The sequence below is a fragment of the Dasypus novemcinctus genome, chromosome 2, assembly GCF_030445035.2.
Source record: "Dasypus novemcinctus isolate mDasNov1 chromosome 2, mDasNov1.1.hap2, whole genome shotgun sequence".
Taxonomy (NCBI): Eukaryota; Metazoa; Chordata; class Mammalia; order Cingulata; family Dasypodidae; genus Dasypus; species Dasypus novemcinctus.
In genome coordinates, this window is record NC_080674.1 from 147,010,649 (window position 1) to 147,030,905 (window position 20,257).

Consider the following 20,257-nt stretch of genomic DNA (forward strand, 5'->3'; position numbering starts at 1 on the left):
GTTTCATTGATATTTCTCTAGAGTTTTCCTTTTAACAGTTTCATTGATTTCTGATTTTTATTATTTCTTTTCTTCTGCTTGCTTTGAGCTTATTTTCCTTGTCTTTTTCTATTTCTTATGGTAGGAGCACATTTTGAGACCTCAGTTCTGTCTATTTATCTATCCATCTATCTATCCATCTATCCATCCATCCATCTATTTATATTCTATTTTTTATTTATTCCCCCCTCCCTTGCAGCCTGCTTACTGTCTGCTCTCTGTGTCCATTTGCTGCACGTTCTTCTGTATTTTCTTATCTCCCTTTGTTGTGTTACCTTGCTGTGCCAGCTCTCCATGGGCAAGGGCCTTCAGTTCTCTGCAAGTGCAGGCCAGCTTGTCTTCACAAGGAGGCCCTGGGATGTGAACCCAGGGCCTCCCATATGGTAGATGGGAGCCCAATTGATTGAGTCACAGCCGCTTCCCTCAGTTCTTATTAATATAAGCATTTAGTGCTATAGATTTCCCTCCTTTAGTTATATACCACAAATTTCAATGTTATATTTTAATTTTCATTCAGTTCAATATATTTTCTTTTTTTACTTCCCTTGAAATTTCCTCTTTGACTCAAGTGTTTTGGGTATTTTTGTCTTACCTTTCTGTTATTAATGTCTAGTTTTTGTTTGTTTGTTTGTTTTAAAGATTTATTTATTTCTCTCCCCCCCGCCCCCGGTTGTCTGTTCTCTGTGTCTATTTGCTGCATCTTCTTTGTCCACTTCTGTTGTTGTCAGCGGCATGGGAATCTGTGTTTCTTTTTGTTGCGTCATCTTGTTGTGTCAGCTCTCCGTGTGTGCGGCGCCATTCCTGGACAGGCTGTGCTTTCTTTCACGCTGGGCGGCTCGCCTTACAGGGTGCACTCCTTGCGCATGGGGCTCCCCTATGCGGGGACACCCCTGCATGGCACAGCACTCCTTGCGCACATCAGCACTGAGCATGGGCCATCTGCACACGGGTCAAGGAGGCCCGGGGTCTAAACCGCAGACCTCCAATGTGGTAGGCGGACGCCCTAACCACTGCGCCAAGTCCACTTCCCTTGATATCTAGTTTGATTCCATTATGGTCAGAGCACACACACTGTATAATTTTGATTCTTTTAAATTTGTTGAGGTTTGTTTTATAACCAAGAATATGGTCTATTGGAAAGTGCATTCTGCTATAGTTGGAAAGTTTTCTATAAATATCAACAACACTTACTGGTTGATGATGCTGTTCAGTTCTTTTATATTTCTGCTCATTTTCTCTCTAGTAGTCATATCAATTGCTGAGAAAGGGGTGTTGAAGTCCCCAGCAATAACTGTGGATTTGTCTGTTTATCCTTTCAGTTCTATCAGTTTTTATTTCGTGTATTCTGAAGCTCTGTTATTTGATACATATACCTTTAGGATTCCTGTATCTTCCTGATGAGATGATACTTTGATCATTACACATGATTTCCTCTTTGCCCCTGATAATTTTCTTTGTTGAAAGTTGATTTTATCTGATAGTTACTCTTGTTTTGTTGTTGTTGTTGTTGTTGTTGTTGTCTTGGATTAACACATATATTTGCCTTTCTTTTACTTTCAACCTACCTGTATCATTATATTTGAGTATGTTTCTTGTAGGTAGCATATAGTTGGGTTTTATCCATTTTGCCAATCCCTGTTTTTTTTAAACTGGTATATTTAAGCCATTTAATGTAATTATTCATAAGGTGGAGTTTAAGTTTACCATTTTATTTTTTGTTTTGTTTGCTCCCTCTGTCTTTGTTCTTCTGCTTCCCTTGTCTTCTGGTGGGTTACATATTTTAAATTCCATTTTAGTTTATCTATAGTGTTTTTCAGTATATCTCTTTGTACAGCTTTTTGTTTTTTTTTTGTTTGTTTTGTTTTGTTTAGGAGTATAAGTGAATTTTTATTGAGAAGGGAAGTTGTCAACTTAAACAGCAGCATATGAAAAGGGAATAAGGAAATTCCCTGTTGCCACAGATATACTTGACTTCCATAGTATATTATGTAGGAGGCATTTCAATTAGTCACCCTCAGCCTAGAAATGTCAAATGTTTTTCCATCCAATCTACTACTTCTGGATTCCTACTAAAAAAGGAATATATTAAGAGCATGGAAAAGTTGCTTATTGAAAGGAAATCCCTAAAGAAGAGTAAGGGGGAGAATATAGAAATTCAGAAGTTATGTAGAAAAATAAATTTTTAAAAAATGAAAAAAAAAGAAGTTATGTAGAATATTCTTTAATTGTAATTAACTACATTTTCATATCTTCACAGTAACTTGCAGAATTGGTTCAGATTGCCTAAATACCAAATACATTTTAGTCCTCTACATAAGTGTTTGGAAGCACTTATGCTTATATGAAATGAAGCTATTAATAGTTTTCTACAGCAGTACTGCACACCAGGAAGGCCAAGACAAACATAAATCAAGGAATGGAGTTTTCCCAAAGCTGCAGTATGAACTCCATACACATGAATGGGTTTCTTTGCTATAGGAAATCCAAGTGGAATATGGAACGGAGATGTGTAAAAAGGTTTCTTGAGGATAAAGATGACTCTTGTATGCATTTAGTTTTCTGCCTCTTCTACTGCATCACCATTCTTCTCCTATACTGTCTGATGGCCATGTTAGATTGTGTCTAAGCAATTGCATGATGAAGGTGCTGTCTTTGTATGAGTCTTCATTCAGTGTATCAAGTTCAGCGCTAGCCTCACTGAAAGCTGTTTAGCCAGTGTACAGGCAAGTTCTGGGTTATTAAGGATCTCATTGTAAAATACAGGAAATTTAAGAGGCAGTCCTGGGTGGACTGGATGTGTGGGTTGCATTTTCTTCTTGCATATATCAAATGCCTCTTAGTAAGCTCCTTGGGAATTCACTATTATTTATTTGTTTTTGATTATCGCCACATGCCACTTCAGCAAGGTACTGGAAGTAATCTCCCTTCATCTTCAAATGGAAGACCTTCCTCTCTGGATTAGTTGCACTGGCTATTAAATATTTATCTGACAATTCCAGGACCATGGTGCAGATGGACTTCAGTTCCAACTCTACTTTCTCCCAGTAGTCCTTAATAAGCTGCAACTTCTTGTCAGAGCTGTCAGTTTTCTGGTCAACGCTGGAGATGGTCCTCCAAGTGGACCTCAGGCTCCCGACCATGTTCTTGTAGGCCACTGAGAGCAGGTTGTTTTCTTCTTTGGAAAGCTTGACCCCCTGATCTATTGCAGCCTTCATGCAGGTTGTCATATCATCGTAAAGCACGGCTCGCTGGGACAGCTTCACCTTCTAAATCAACTCCGTCTTCTCCATGGCGGGCACAATGGGGTGGCAATGTGGGCCTCTGGACAAGGGCTAGGGAGGAAAGAAAGCAGGTGAAGTGTGTGGGGCAGCGAGCAGCAACCCAGATCAGGATGAGGCCTCCTTGGCAGGTTCCCCCATCTCGGTGGCTGTGACCCAAGTCCCTCCACTTGGATCTGCTCTGGACTTGCACCTCTTTGTACAGTTTTAAAAATTACTGCCTAGGTATTATATTATACTTAAATAATGTATCATAGCTTATTGGTATAAATATTTTATACTTTAAGTATAGAAATAATCTTATCTCCAATTAGTCCCTTAATACTTTCCCCTGTTTAATACTCAGATATTTTCTCTTCATATATTGCAAACTCTATTAGATGATGTCATAATTTTTGCTTCAACTATCAAACATAATTTTTACAACTCACGAGGAGTAGTCTATTATAATTTCCCCTATTTTTATTACTTCCATTGGTCCTTTTTCCTTCCTGATATCCTACATTTCTTCTGCTACTATTTCCTCTCTATTTAGAGAATACCATTTAACCATTCTTCTTAAGTAGGCCCACTGGTGACAAATTCTCTTAATTTTCCATTGTCTGAGAATATCTTGATTTAGCTTTCACTCCTGGAAGATATTTTCATTGGTTATAGAATGCTGAGTGTAGAGTTCTTTTTTTTTTTTCAGCACTTGAAAAATGTTGTGTCACATCCTTCTGGCCTTCATGGTTTCAGATGAGAAATTCCCCGTCATTCAATTATTGTTCCCATATGTGCTGTTTCTCTTTAGTTGCTTTCAAGAGTTTTTTTCTCTTTAGTGTCAGAAATTTGATTCTATTGTGTCTTTGTGTAGATTTCTTTGGGCTTACCTTGTTTGGGGTACACTCAGCTTCTTAAATCTGTACACTTTATGACTTTCATCAAATTTGGAAAATTTCAATGATTATTTCTTTGAATACTTTTTCAGCCCCATATTTTTTTAGCCTCTCTGGCTGGGATTTCAATGAAAAAAATAGTAGATCTTTTCTTATAATCCCATAGGTCTCTGAAGCTCTGTTCTTTTTCTCAATTTTCTCTCTGTAACTCAGGTTGCATAATTTTTATTTGCCTGTCTTCAAATCCATTGATTCTTTCCTCTGTCATCACTACCCTGCTTTAAGCCTATTGTGGTTTGAAGCTGTGTGTCACAGAAAAATATTTTCTTGGATTTAATCCATACCTTAGGTATGGACCCATTTTAAGTATGACCTTTTGATGAGGCTACTTCATTTAAGATGTGACACACTCAATCTGAATAAGTCTCAGTCCTCTTACTGGAGTCTTTTATAAGAGAATGAATTCAGACACAGAGAGAAAGCCACAGGAAGCAAGTTGCCAAAATCAAAGAAACCCAGAAAGAAGAAAGAAACCAGGAGACACAGCCATGTGTCCTGCCATGTGGCAGAGGAGCCAAGGATCACCAGCAGCCAGTCTTCATGAAGAAAGCATCACCTTGATGATGTTTTGGTTTGGACATTTTCTCAGCCTCAAAACTGTAATCTAATAAATTCCCATTGTTTAAGTCAACCCATTTAATGGTATTTGCTTTGAGCAGCCTAGGAAACTAAAACACCTATCCAGTGAGTTTATTTTTTTCAATTCTACAATTTCCTTTTGGTCCTTTTTCTGTCTTCTATTTCTTTTCTGAAGTTTTCCTTTGTCTCAAGAGTGTTCATAATTGCTTGTTGAAGCATTTTATGTTGACTGCTTTAAAATCCTTTTTAAATAATTCCAATTTCTGAGTCATCACAGTGTTGACATCTATTGCTTATCTTTTCTAATTCAAGTTGTGATTTTCCTGAGTTTTGGTATGATGAGTAATTTTCTATTATATCCTTGATATTTTAGGTATTAAGTTTTGAGATTGTGGGTGGTATTTAACTTTCTTTTTTAGTACACAGTCACTCTGGGGTTGGTGTGCTGATTGTGGACTACTTTCGTGGGCTATGACACCAATGACAATTTCGTTTTCAGAGACTCTACAGTACTATTATGGTCTGTTTCTCTTGTTTGCTACTCAAAAGCCAATCTGAAAACCTGGACAATATTCCACATGGTTGTATTTTAGTTGTCAGTTGCTGTGTTAATTCTAGTCAGGTTCTTAGTGGGTCACTAGGGCTTCTGCCCAGGACTTCACATTCAAAATCCATTTCTCTATCTCCCTCCTCTCCAAAATCCTCCCCCCTTTCTGTAGTTGAGTGGGGAAAGAGTATCACCTGCTACCATGGACAATGGTAGTGGAAATCAGGCTCCTTTCTTGGCCTCCACTGATGCCATTTTTTGTGGGGGAAGTTAAGTACAGCCTCATTACCACTAGTATGGGAGTGGAAATTAAAAATTCTCATACCCACTAACAGTATACCAGTGGGGAAGAAAGAGTGCTGCCTCATACTACCTTTTGCCTATAGGTAAGGCTTAAGGACAGGCTCCTTATTCACCTCAGCAGGGCAAAGCAAAAACACTACCTCGGTGCTTGAAGGCAGGGGATAAGGGTTCAAGTTCCCTGCTTGGCCTCTGCTGGCACCACCCCAGCAGGGGAAACAGGGAGTAGGTTCTTACCACTGAGCAGGGGATGGAGGTCTAGGCTTCCCTACTAGGCAGGAGGTAGAAATTCAAGTCCCCTGCTTGTCCCTCACTAATACCACCCTTGACTAAGGAAGCAGAACACTACCTTATACCACTAAGTTGCTGCTGGCATTACCTTGGTGGAGGAATAGTTTCTTACTGCCAGAAGGGAGATGGAGTCCAGACTCCCCACACAGCTCCCACTGGCACTACTGGTAGAGGGAGTGAAGTTCCCATAGTCTTTGAGTGAAGTAGGGTGGGTATTCTCAAAAAGGTTTTTGTCTGTTAGGCTATACTTTTCTTGTTCCTTTGTCTAGAAAGAGCAGGCTTTTGTTAGGGCTTTTTTTTAATTGCACCTGATGGCATTTCCAGGTTACAGACTTTTCCAGTGCCTAGTCTGGACTACATAGAGGGAAAAAAGAAAGCCCAGGAAACTCACTACCATATCATTCCTCTAGTCTGAAGGCCTATCTTCTTCCTTCCACCTTTCAGAGTCTTCCTAAGTTTACTTTGTGTATTATGTCCAGGGTTTTTTGTTGATCTTTGCAGGAGAAATAGGGATAAATGAGTCAATTCCATGTTGTCCATAATTAGAAGCTCAGGAAGGCCATATTTTTTAATGGAGCAATTTGTATGACACAGGTAAACAATAGCTGACACAATAAAATATAATGCACCAAGGAATCTGTTTGATAACAAAGGGATAAATGGATCAGACTCAACAACAAAAGTCCTCATCTATTGGGGGCGGGGGGAGACATAAGGCTTTTCCAAGAAGCAAGGGGCCCTGAGAAGAACTGAACCACGCAAATCTACAAAGGTACCACTGGATACAACAGAATTGATACTCTTCTCCAAAAGAATCAAAACCAGAAAAACACTCAATTGATAGGATGTGGCCCAATATCTAACAGTATTGTCCTTATAAACGGCAAAAGCATGATCCCATAGTTGTGTGGCACTTTGAAATTATTTTCTGACTCCAATAATAGAAAGATTATGTTTGTGAACTAATCCATTCCTGTGGGTATGAGACCCTTTCAACTGATCTACATCAATGAGGCATGGCTCAGGTTGAGTCTCAGCCCTCTTGCTGGGTCTGATAAAAAACAAAATACAGGAAAAGGAAGTACCCCTAGGGATCCTGCAATATAAGGAAAAGGACTATAGTTTTGCCCACAACCAAGCTGCAAAGAGAGAAGCCCCTGAGAGGCTCAAATTGTTGAGGCCCTCAATCCCGGCTGCTGCGTTTGAGTGGAGATTTCTTTCCATTCCCACCATTGCTCCCCCACCAGCCCACAGCTTGCAGTTTTGTATCTCGTGCTTTTCTCCAGAGATTCCCAAAAATGTAGCTTCTCAAGGGAGGCAGGAAAGGAGGAAGGAGGCAGAAAGGAAAGGAGGAAGAGAGGACCTAACCTATAAGAACAGTGTAATGTAGTCACTTACATCACTTTACTCCAGAATTGTTTCCGTGGGGTTATCCTGGTGATCTAGTGGAAACAAGTTTTAGTTGCACTGAGATGTTAAAAATCTATCCAAATTGCAGAGCGGTCCTAAAAACCTCTGTTCATTGTGAATCATGTCTTATTGACCTAACCCTAATTCCAATTTACTTGTAATTTTTAATTTTAAAATTTAGTTTAAAATTTTAATACCTTCCATCCCAGACTCCTCACTTTGTCATCCCTCCCTTTTATCTCCCAACACGCTGTGCTCTATAAATGGTAGAAGGGAAGGTAGAATTGTGTTCAGTTTTCTTTGACTTGGCCATTTTGTATTCAGTTACTTGGGCATTCATTCTTGCATTTTACAAAAGAAACAAACATTGTCTATATAGGTTTCATGCTAGCAACTCTTGAAGAGCTAATGGGAGATGTGGCCACACTTAGCTTCATTTTAAGCTTTCTACCTTCTTTTTCTCTTTCACATGGCATCCAGTGAGAAGGCCTGTCCCCTCAGTCATGTAAGTTTCATCTGAGGGGCAGGCACAGAGCCACTATCTCCAATGAAACTGAAAAGTAGACCTGTAATTGTGGGAAAACTATAAACTCTCTTGTTACAGCCCTGCCACCCCTTGCTGTGTGTATATATATAATACTTTGTCATTCATATGTGAAAGATCCAGTGTTGGAAATCTTTGGTGTAAATAAATGTTTGGTTTTATTTATTTAAAAAAAAAAAAATTTGTTAAGGCCCAGGGAGAAATGAACCATATGCCTGATACCATGCAGCTGAACTCACGAATAAAGTAGAGCAGCCTAGACTGATAGAGGAGGCCCAGAAAGAGACAAACCCTATGTCTGGTTGCCCTTAGCTGAGCTCTGGGAGATGAGAGATTCTAGAGGGGAAGGCAGATATGGGTGGCCATCTTGCTTCCCCATGTGGCAGCTGGCTTTGGTGAGAAAGAATCTTTGCTGATGCCTTAATTTGGATATTTTGCTGCCTTGGAACCGTAAGCTTTTACCCCAAATAATTCCCCTTTATAAAAGCCAACCCATTGGGAAGTGGAGGTAGCTCAAGCAGTTGGGTGCTCGCCTACCTCATGGAAGGTACTGGGTTCAGTTGCCAGTGCCTCCTAAAGAAGGCTAGCAAGACAGCGAGCTTATGGGATGGGCTGGCATGGTGAGCTGACACAACAAAATGATGCAACAAAATGACACAATGAGGAGACATGACAAGAGATACAACAAGCAGGGAGCAGATGTGGTTCAAGCAATTGGGTATCTCCCTCCCACGAGAGGTCCTGGGTTCAGTTCCTGGTGACTCCCAAAAAGAAGACAGATAGACACAAAGAGCAGACAACAAGCACAAACAAAAAGGGGGATGGGGGTAGAAATGAAAAAATAAAATAAATCTTTAAAACAAACAAAAAAGCCAACCATTTCTGGTACTTTGCACTGGCAGCCCTTTGGCAAACTGAAACAACTTGTAAGCCATTACAAAGGCTGGGTTTAAAGACGGATAAACAAAAAGTATGATGGCAACTGCAGCCAGGATCTTCAGACATGTAAGAAATTCCCCAGCCTGCTTCAAGCCAGGTGATTTGCCATTTCCAGAGTCAGCTCAGCAAGCACACTGGCACCAAGCTGAGTCAGTCCAGGTGAGCTCCAACTGAAGGCAAGAAAAGTATCCTGGGACCCACCACATAAATGAAGGAGCTAACAATTCAAACTCTATGAAAATAAAGAAAGAGGTTACACAGTCCTGCCTCAGAAGAGGGCAGCTGGCTTAAATTAGCTGGAACTTGGCATCTTGCATCTGGGTACTGGTACTGAGAGCTTCCCCTTGCAAGGGGAAAGATTATTTTTCATCGAAAAAAAAAGAGTAACTGAAAACTTTAAAATAATCTCTTGCTTTTCCACTTTTTTAATCTTTTCATAGATATTCCTACTTTTATATACTGACTGAATAATGGGGGAAAAAATAAATAAAATGCCATTCCCTAAGAAAAGAAAATCCAATTACACTCCAAAAAAAAGAGAGAGCAAAGAGAAAGGGTAGAGTAAGTCTTCCATCTTCAGAGAAGACTTGGTGCAGGGACTGATTTCTGTTTTCCCATCAGCACCATGGAGCCCATGGTGAGGGGAACTTGAATGGTGGTACGTGGGAATGAGCTCAACCTACAGGAAAACCAGTCACTCTCCCAGGCTCCTAGACATGCTCTTTCTCCTCTCCTCTCCTCATCTGTCCTCTCTGGTCCTCTCCTTCACAAAGTAGGGGATTTGCTTTTCCTTATCCCCCACAGCTAATGCAAAATTGGTAAGACAGAATTTCAGCATCATCTTCCATCATCCATTGCTATTTCCCCTCCCACACCACATGTACTCTCCATGCCAAAGTTGTAATGACTTAAGTAAAAAAACACATGACTTGGCTTGCTTATTAACACATCTTAATTAGGTCAATACCAGCTCCAAAAAACAAAACTGATTCATTTGTTTCAGAAATACTTAGCTCTGAAAGATCTGAAGGACCTAGCTTCTTCCATTAACACACAAACAGTAAGAACCTGAGGTTTCCCCTCCCAGACAGCTCAGGATTCTGGGGAAAGGGTAGAAAGGTAGACAAAGGCCAAAGGGTCTGGGAGGAGAAGGAGAAGGGTAAAGTTAGAGTCAAAAGTCTCCAAGGTGGCTATTTAAGAAGATTCTTTCAAGGATTGAAAGGACTCATTTGGAAATGTGAAGGAATTATTTGTGACATTCTTTGCCCATTACATGAAAGCATGATCCACCTAAGAATAAGATTTCTTTCTGGTATGGGTCTGTACTACAAGCCCTCCCTGACTATAGGAGCACAGCTAAGGGGTTACATACCATCTGTCTGCTGTGATCCTGCCCCTATTCCCTTCTCAGTCCTTGACCTTGTAGAGAAATTTAGAGCTAGAAGAAACCTCAGCCATCCTCTTATCTCAGCCCCATGATCTACATTTCAGTAAGCAGAGGTCTAGAAAAAGGAATTAATTTCCTTTAGGTTTAAAGGACAAGGACAAGGACCAAGGCTTCTTCCTTCCTGGCCAAACAACTGTCCTTTTGGAACAAGCTTGCCTAATCCAAGATAAGTCAGGATATAAGAGTTTTAATCTCTGTTCTTCCCCTCATGTCTATGATAATGGAAAGTATGGCCACCTCTGTATCTCAATTTTCCCAACCATGTAATGGAAAGTTGGATCCTAACCTTTTACTATGACAGAAATGCTCCCAGCATTAGGTTTTAAAATAGTCTGTAAAGGGCTTCTTAGTTGGTGTTAAATGTTCTTTAACTTATTTTACATTATTATTATCCCACATTTATTGCAAAAGCTTCAAGAAAATGTGATTACCTTATCTGCAAAAACACCAAGGCCATCCTACAGGCTTAAATAACTCCCTGAAAGGGACATCACATACCTTATCTTCCTCTGAACTCTCTATCTCCGCCCCCTCCTTGAATTTTGCCAGTGCACTCTTGAGGTCCTGAGATGTGTAGGTGTTGCTGTTGATGTCCAGCCTGTCCAAAAAGAAGCTGAGAGTCAGCAGGGAGGCACTATCTTCCCCACGAAAGAAAAGACCCCTGGGTGGCTGGCACCCCAAGAGGAGCTAGGTAGGCAGCTCTAACTCTGAGTGCACTATCCGATCACTGCCTTTGGTCAGACAGAAGTCCAAGAGGACGACCTTAAATTGAAGCTGTGGGGAGGAAAGGCACTGTTGAAGATGGAGTCTCTTTATGAGGGAGAAAGAAAAGGCATGGGGTGGTCAGAAGCCCACCAGGGAGGATAGCTCTCAGCCAGCTGCTCAGGTAGAAACAAGCCCAGAATGTCCGTATGATGCTGTTCTTTCAGCACAGGCCAGGGCAGGACCTCTGGGAAAGCAGTGGGCACAGACACAGGGAGTAACATGCATCCTATTTAAATATTCATCTAGGAAAGGGAAAAACAGGGTTCTGAACTGCCCCAGTGTGTGCATGACCTGGTGTGACAAGACAGCGTGTTTTTACAAAACTAGGTTGGAAAATTCACACTGGCTTTGTGTGATCTATGTATCTTAAAAAAAAAAAAATTTTTTTTTTAAATGCATTGAAAAAAAAAAAAAAACCCTGGGCACAGAGGAGATGCAGGAGTATGTGTCAACCTGGCACCGGAATACGTTTGACATACCGAGGACTAGAAGCAAGGCCAACTACCTTTCACAGCCAACCTCCAAGGGGAGAACGGAAAAGGAAGCAACGCAGCTGTGATCTCAGGAAGTTGAGACTACAAGTGGTATCCCCACAAAGACCCGTGGAGCTGATCCAAGTCACAGCCATTCATCTTGACTGGAGAGAGGGCATCCATCAGGGTCAAGGTTTTGCCACCAGTACCCATTTCAGTTCAGCTATAAAGGTAAGAACGAGGGTGATGCAGACAAAGGGAAGTGTGGAGTATGGACTGTGTACCTGGCAAAACTGTCCAGCTTTGGGTGAGCTAAGATAACCCAGGATATTTCAGAGGAGGGGAGAAGGGAGCTACTGGCCTGCTTTACTTCAGGAAGGATGAGCACAACAGCCTCACCGTCTAAGACCCAAGCAGGCCTCAACTCTCAAAAGAGACAAACTCTCCAGGCTTTGCTTATTTAGTCGTTGACTCATCCTAGAGATGCTTTAGGACCTGGGGAAAACAATGTCTTCTCTAAAACCTCAGTCCTCCTAATCTAATTAATAATAGATAACCACTCCTATTTACTGAACACTTAACCATATGTCAAGTACTGTGTTAATCCTTTGGAAGTAGTATTTTGGGGGAAGCGGATGTGGCTCAAGTGATTGGCTCCCATCTACCGTATAGGGGGTCTAGGGTTCAATTCCTGGGGCCTCCTGGTAAAGGCGTGCTGGCCTGCATGGAGAAGTGGCTTAGCAAGATGACACAACAAAAAGAGATACAGAGGAGAGACAATAAGAGACGCAGCAGACCAGGAAGCTGCACAAGAGAATGAGTGCCTCTCTCCACTCCAGAAGGTCCCAGGATCGGTTCCTGGTGCCGCCTAAAAAGGAAGACAAGCAGACACAGAAGAACGCACAATGAATGGACACAGAGAACAGACAGCAAGCACAAACAATGGGGAGAGGAAAGGTAAATAAATAAATCTTAAAAAAAATAATAAAATAAAAGTAGTATTTTGGAAGCAGATGTGGCTCAAGCAGTTGAGAGCCCACCTCCCACATGGGAGGTCCTAGGTTCAATTCCACATGCCTCTTGAAAAAACGAACAAACAAAACAAATGAAAAACTAACTGAGGGAAGCTGATGTGGCTCAGTGGTTGAGTGCCAACTTCCCAAATACAAGGTTCTGGGTTCAATCTCCGGTCCCCAGTAACTCAAAAAAGAGGAGGAAAAAAAAAAAAAAGGTAGTATTTCATTCAAATCACCACAATCCTGTAAGTAGGAGGTAGAATCCCTTTTCCCACAGAGCACCATGCACTGAAAACTGAATGAGGATGTCACTGCCCTGCCCCCACTCTTTGCAGCAGCTACATAACCAGGGCTATAACCTGAAGAGACTATCTCCTCCAACCTCTAAAAAATGTGGTCAGAACTAATCCTATCTTGACTGGTATCTCAGTTTACTGCCTTAAGGCTTCACCCTCCCACGTAATCCATCATCACTCACTCTCAGTCCCAACTACACATACAAACACAAAACACACACAAATCTACACAAACACCACCCCAGCTGGCAATCTAGCCTCATTCTTTACTGACAAAACAGACATTACCAGCAGGAATTCCCTCATTTTCCCATCAACTCAATAAACAATCTGTACCTGAATCACTCTCTATTTTCCCTTCTGTTATAATGGATATCCCTGCTCCTATCAAACTTATGCTCCAGATCCCATTTGCCTTTTTAAAACCTTGAACTCCCATAACTATACCTCTCTCCTGCACACTCTCTCCCTTTTGATAAGATTGTTTTTATTAGCATACTGACATTCTTTTGACCCCACAGTCTCTTCCAGTTATCTTCTATTTCCCTGCTCCTGTTCCAAATAAAACTTTGTGAACACGTTGGCTTCACTCACTATGCTCACTTCTTGACTCCTACTCACATTGCTATTCACTGTCTTCTGGATTCTGCCTCCACAACTACACTAAAATCACCAAAAAATTAGATGGCCAGATCCAATGGAACCTTCACTAACTTCATCTTAATCACTAAGTGGCATTTACACAGTCACCCTCCCTTCTCAAAATATTCTCTTTCCTTGGCTTCTTGTTACCATACCCTTCCTGGCTGTTCCCTTTCTCACTCCGTCTCCAACTCCTTTGCTACTTTCTCCTCTCCTACCTGAACATTATATGCAGGAATGCATCAAAGTTTAATCCTGAACAATTTTCTCTATCTCCACACTCCCCTAGCTCTTTTAGTTCTTTAGTTCTATCTGCCAATGATATCCAAATTTACATCTTCGACCCATCCAATATCTTCACCTCAATGTGTAAAAGGTACCTCAAATTTATGACATCTAAAACATAGCTCTTGATTTTTCTTCTCATAAACTTGTTTCTCTCCCACTCTTATCTATTTTCATAAATGGTATCTCTAAGTGTCCACTTGCACAAATCCCAAAATGAGGTTTTGCTCTCAACCCCTCTTCCTTCAGCCCTTGCATCAAAACCATATGCAAACCCTGTTGGCTCTACTTCCAAACTAAATCACTAAATTCACTCACTCCCCAATGTCACATCCTAGACTAAACACAATTATGTCATGCCTGGGCTACTGAAATGGTGTTTCAATGGCTTCTGTGTTTTCTCTGTTGTCCACTGTATTAGTCAGCCAAAGGGGTACTGATGTAAAATACCAGAAATTGGTTTGTTTTTATTAAGGGTATTTATTTGGGGTAGCAGCTTACAGATACCAGGCCATAAAGCATAGGTTACTTTCCTCACCAAAGCCTATTTTTACATGTTGGAGCAAGACAGCTGCCGATGTCTATGAGGGTTCAGGCTTCCTGGGTTCCTCTCTTCCAGAGTCTTGCTTCTCTCTGGGTTCAGGGTTCCTCTCTTCCCAAGGCTTGCTTCTTCCTGGACTCAGGGTTCCTCTCTTCCTGGGGCTTGCTTCTCTTTCCTCTGTGTGCTAACTTCCCGGGTCGCCAGCTTAAGGCTTCAGCATCAAACTCCAACATCAAAAATCCTCAAACCCTGTCCTTTGCCAAGTCTTTTATCTGTGAGCCCCCACCCACCAAGGGATCGGGACTCAAAGCCCTAATGACGTGGCCCAATCAAAGCCCTAATCATAACTGAATCATGCCCAGGTACAGACTAGATTACAAACATAATCCAATATCTATTTTTGGAATTCATAACCATATCAAACTGCTACATCCACCTTTAATTTGTTCTCCACACACATAGCAACCAGAGTGATCTTTCTATTATCACACTAGGTCAAATCACTCTCCTTCAAAGCCTCCAGTGACTATCTATTACACTGAAAATGAAATAAAGGAGAATTGTAGGAAGACAGCAAAGTAGGAATCTCCAGGAAACAGTCTCTCAACAAAAGCAACTATTAAACAGGCAGGAATTAACTATTGAGAAACTCTGTCTGGAGTCCAGTAAAACGCTACACAGCATCCAGGGAAGATCTGGAGGAAGAGGATGATAAATTATGGTAAATACCAGTAAACCACTCTCTCCACATGGGGGTTACCTGTACCCATAACATACTCTCACAGCAGGCTTACAGCGGGGTCCAGACCCTGGTGTAGCTTGCTGGTGCCAGAAAGGGACAGAAAAATCCACTACCCCAGGATATGGGGTCAGTACAGGCTGATCACCAAATATAGTTTTTCATTAGCTACTTCAGATTGCTAGGGCCCAGCTTTGAGGGCAGCCACTGTTCCAGCCCACCCCAAACAAAGGTGGCAGAAGAGATTTAAAGACAGTACGGGAAGTAGGTATAGCTCAGTGGTGAAGAACCTGCTTCCCATGTACAAGGTTCCAGGTTCAATCCATGGTACCTTCTTAAAAAAAAAAAAAGACAACAGGAAGCAGATGTGGCTTAAGGAGTTGGGATCCTGTCTCCCAAATGGGAGGTCCCAGGTTCAGTTCCCAGTGCCTGCTAAAGAAAAAAGCAAGCAGACAACAAGCAAAAACAATAAAAAACAACAAGCAAAAACAACAAGCAAACAGACAAGGGACCAATTTGGAGTGGCAGGGGGGAGATAGTAATCTTCCTCAGTACTGCAAAAGACAGATGAAGGGCCACAATTGCTGCATAGGTAAAGAAAGCACAGCTTTGGGGAGCCTTGGAAGAAGTTCCTGGCACCCTTCCTGATCCCTCCCTATTTCTTCTCCAGAGCAGTTTGGGGCCAACCAGCAACCAGTGCTCCCTTATTGATTCCCGGGCCTTCTTCTGACAGGGAAAAACTGACTTGGGAAACTTCTCTCCAGCTGTCCCCATCCCCCCCACCCCTCCAGAATTTGCCCCCCAGGCAAAAGTAACTTGAGACAATGAAAGCAGTGTAAGATACAGTTGGGGCAAAAGCTTACCTCCTCTAAGTTGGGCAGTGAACACCTGGGGAAGGGAGAATGTCTGTCTTTGGGAAGTAAAGGGGGCATTCAAACTCCTATAAAGAGGGAAACTCTTTATAGGCCACTAGCAGGTAGAAGCCCAGGACAAGACACAGGCCCAGAAAAGACAGTGAGGACACTGCACTTTAAATTTGCCTAGGGTGGACCTTCCTGATAAGAGGGCAAATACTCAAGAAAATCTCTGTCAAATCATCAGGTGGTTTCAAACTCAAGAAACAGACAACTCAGGGAATAAATCTCAGAGTTTACATTTTAAAGTATTAAAATGTACAGTGTACAACAAAATATTACTAAATTATAAGACAAAAAAAGAGGATAAAAATCTAGAAAACATCAATGAAGAACACCAGACTGTGGACATACCAGACAAAGACTTTTAAAAAGTCATCTTCATTATGCTCAAGGAGATTGAGATTAACAGAGAGAAATTATTAAAGGATATCAGGAAAACAATGAATTAACAATATGAGAATCTCAATAAAGAGAAAGAAATTTTAAAAAAGAACCAAACAGACCTAATGGAGTTAAAGAACACAAGAATTGAAATAAAAAATTCCCAAGAAGGTTTCAACAGCAGGTGGACCTGGCAGAAGAAAAACTCAGTGAACTCCAAAACAAGACACTTGAAATAAGTCAGGCTGAGGACGAGAAAGAAAAAAGATTTATTAAAAGTAAAAATAGCCTAAATGTCCTCTGAGACACCATCGAGCACACCAATATATGCATTTTGGGGGTTGCAGAAGGAGAAGAAGGAGGAACGGGGCAGGCAGAAGGAATAGTTAAAGAAATATGACAAAACAAAAAAAGTCCCAAAATGAGCAAAAGATATGAATGTGCATATCCAAGGAGCCCAGAGAACACCAAAGAGGAATAAACTTGAAGAAAAATATGCCCTGTCACATACTGCTCAGTCTGTCGAATGCAAAGGAAAGGAGAACGTTTTGAAAGCTGCAAGAGAAAAAGCAACATCTTATGTTTAAGGGAGTTCCAATTAGATTAAGTGTTGATTTCTCATCAGAAGCCATGGACGCAATAAATAAGACAGTGGATTGAAATACCTAAAGTGCTGAAAGAACACAAATCCCATCCAAGAATTTCATATTTGGTGAGGCTTTCTTTTAAAAATGAGGAGAAATTAAGACATTCCCAGGTTAAAAAAAAAAAAAAAAAGTTGAGGGAGTTCACCACCACTAAACCCACCCACAAGCAATGTTATAGGGATTTCTTCAGACTGAAAGGAAAAAACAATTGACAGAGGTTCAAAGCAGCATAAAGAAATGAAGACCTCCAGTTAAGGTAATTTGTGGTTAAGTTCATGTGTCAACTTGGACAAGTTATGGTGCCCAGTTGTTTGGTCAAGCAAGCACTGGTCTGACAGTATTGTGAGAAAATTTCATGGATTTAAATCATCAAGGTGACTGCATCCATATCCTGTCAGATCTGTTACCCTAATACAGTAACCATTTGGGTAATTATAAATGCCAGCACTCTTGTATTGCATTTTTTGGCATGTAACTCCACTTCTTACTTCCTATAGGTGCTAAAATGCAAAAGCATAGAAAGTAATGATAAAATCTATGGTTTTGGAAATAATGCACAAAACAGTAATTTGTAAAAAGCACAAAAAAAAAGAGGAAAGGAGGGGTATAGAAACAATATATGTATATGCTATAGAAGTTAAATTGGTATCAAATCAAATATGACTGTTATATATTTAGGATGTTAAATTTTAACCTGATAGTAACCACAAGGAAAATTATGAAAAATATATCGATAGAAACAAGAAGGGACTCAATATATATAATAACAAAAAAAAAATCAAATAAATATGAAAGTAGGCATTAATGGAAGAATTGAGGGACAAAAAAGGCATAAGACTTAAAAAGACTAACTAGCAAAATGGCAGGTGAAAGTCCTTCATTATTAGTAGTGGCTTTAAATGTAAATGGATTAAACTTTTCATCAATGGACAGATTGGACTGAAGGACAAATATGACATGATCTCTCTGATATGAATTAAGCAAATCAAGCTGTCTCAGAGAGCTAGAGACTAGAAGATAGACTTATAGGAAATAGGGGGGGAGAGGAAGGTTGTGAGCCAACGTTGACACAGGCAAAAATCTATGATAAAGAAGAGGTAAGAAGTTGTGCAGTGAAGGGATAAGATGGGGGTACAGGGATACTACTGGGTTGGGTTTTGCAGGCTTGAGGGGGCTAGGGTTGGGAGGATGGGTCAGATGGTCCAAGGAATTGGGGGGAAAGTTGGGGGAGAGCAAGTTAACACAGGAAATTGTCGGGTATGTAGTTCAAACTATAATGTTGAGAAAACTCTTTAGAAAATTTAATAAGGAAGGGTTACTGATATAATGTGTTTGACAGGGGGCATCTGGCACAGGGTGCACCTGGGGCAGGCTTTTAGGGAGTGTGTGAGTGCTCATCATGTCAAAGTGTGTTGTATCAGGGAGGCGGACTTGGCCCAGTGGATGGGGCATCTGCCTACTACATGGGAGGTCTGCGGTTTGAACCCCGGGCCTCCTTGACCGGTGTGGAGCTGGCCCATGCGTGGTGCTGATGCGCGCAGGGAGTGCCATGCTGTGCCAGGGTGTCCTCTACATGGGGGAACCCTGCACGCAGGGAATGTGCCCCATAGGGGGAGCTGCCCAGCGCAAAAGAGGGCACAGCCTGCCCAGTAGTGGCGCTGCACGCAGAGAGATGGCGCAACAAGGGGAGGCACCGATTCTGGGTGCCACTGGTGGGGATGGAGGTGGTCACAGGGGAGCACACAGCAGGTGGACACAGAGAGCGGACAAGTGGGGGTGGGGGGGAGGGGAGAGAAATAAATAAAAACGAATCTTTAAAAAAAAAACTGTGTTATATCAGTGGGTGGAGACCCATACAGTGAGCAGGAAGGTGCTATGCCCCCATCCTGGGGAGGCCTGACATTTTCAAACAGAGAGAAGGGTGTCTCTCAAGAGCATGGGTGCCTCCCAATAGGGGAGGACAGATTAGTGTATCAAGCCCTCAGCATTGTTGCAAGTATCTATGAATCTTGTGCTTCAAGCAGTGAAGCTTGGTTACTGTGGGCCTCAAGGGAAGGGGGAGAGAGGAATAGAATAGTTGGAATAAGGGGTAACTGGGGAACAATGGAAGTGTTCTGCATGATCCCGAGATATTATCACCAAAAACTTATAAAGGTGTATAGTCTAAAATGTAAACCATAATGTAAGCCATAATGTAACCAAAAATTTATACGAGTGTACAGTCTAAAATGTAAACCAGAATGCAAACCAGAATGGAACTATGGTTAGCGGCTATGTTTCAATATCTGTACATCAGCTGCAGCAAAGGTAACACCCACATGTAAAAAGATCATTGCTGGGAAAGGGGGAAAAGAGTTTGATGTTGGGTATATGGGAATTCCCTGTATTCTATAAGTGAGTTTACTGTCACTTAAAATTTTGAAGATGTAATTAAAAAAAAAAAAAAAGATATAGACACTCAGGAAGAAATGGAAGAGATTGCCTTGCACTGTACATACAGAGCAACACCTATTACAGTGGTGAAAGGCAAAATGTCAAAAAAAATTTTTTTATATTTTTCATTTTTTAATACCCCAATTTATTTTTTACTTTAGTTTTTTAAATTATTGTGTATTCTATTTCTAATCTTTACACCTATCATTACTATTTCATTTTCCTATTAATTCAATTTGGCAATATATTAGACTTCATTTTTAAAGAAGTTTTAGATCACAGAGGTTCAACTATGGCAGGGGAGGAGCACTGATGTGGGGTATCATTGATGGGGGATGCATGGGTGGGAGGGAGTTCTCCAGGGCATGCATATAGGGCATATATTATATGTTCGTATGTTCGCTGGGTATTGACATAGGTGGTAGAGTTTCACACGACAACTGAGGGAGTGCTGAGTTCCCATTCCAGGAACTCTGTCACGTTCCCAATGGAGAAGCAACAATCTCCAAGTACAAGGGCAAAGACCAGTAAAGAAGGATGGTCCAATTGTATGTCCTCCCATGGCCCACTGGGTGGACTGTGGGAGAGTGTGGGCTATGATGTAGACCACTGACTATGAGGTGCAGCGGTGCTCAGAGATGTATTCACCAAATGCAATGAATGTCTCATGATGATTGAGGAGGTTATTGTTATGGAGGGAGGAGTGGGGTGAGGGGGGTGGGGGGTATATGGGGACCTCATATTTTTTTAATGTAACATTAAAAAAATAAAGGCAAAAAAAAAAAAAGGAATAAGATGGGAGAAAGTGTG

At 41.3% G+C, this 20,257-nt stretch overlaps 1 protein-coding gene and 1 pseudogene across 12 annotated transcripts in view; both read right to left on the bottom strand.

Moving 5' to 3' along the window:
* SIL1 (SIL1 nucleotide exchange factor) overlaps positions 1 to 20,257 on the bottom strand; it is a 336,574-nt gene that overhangs the window by 129,383 nt on the left and 186,934 nt on the right. For all 12 annotated transcript variants that reach the window (XM_023584479.3, XM_071218308.1, XM_058279470.2 and 9 more), the window contains one exon: positions 10,811 to 10,910. In XM_023584479.3, coding sequence (XP_023440247.1) covers positions 10,811 to 10,910 — 100 coding nt within the window. The remainder of the gene's footprint in view (positions 1 to 10,810; positions 10,911 to 20,257) is intronic.
* On the bottom strand, positions 2,507 to 3,426 carry LOC139439897 (14-3-3 protein theta pseudogene; annotated as a pseudogene).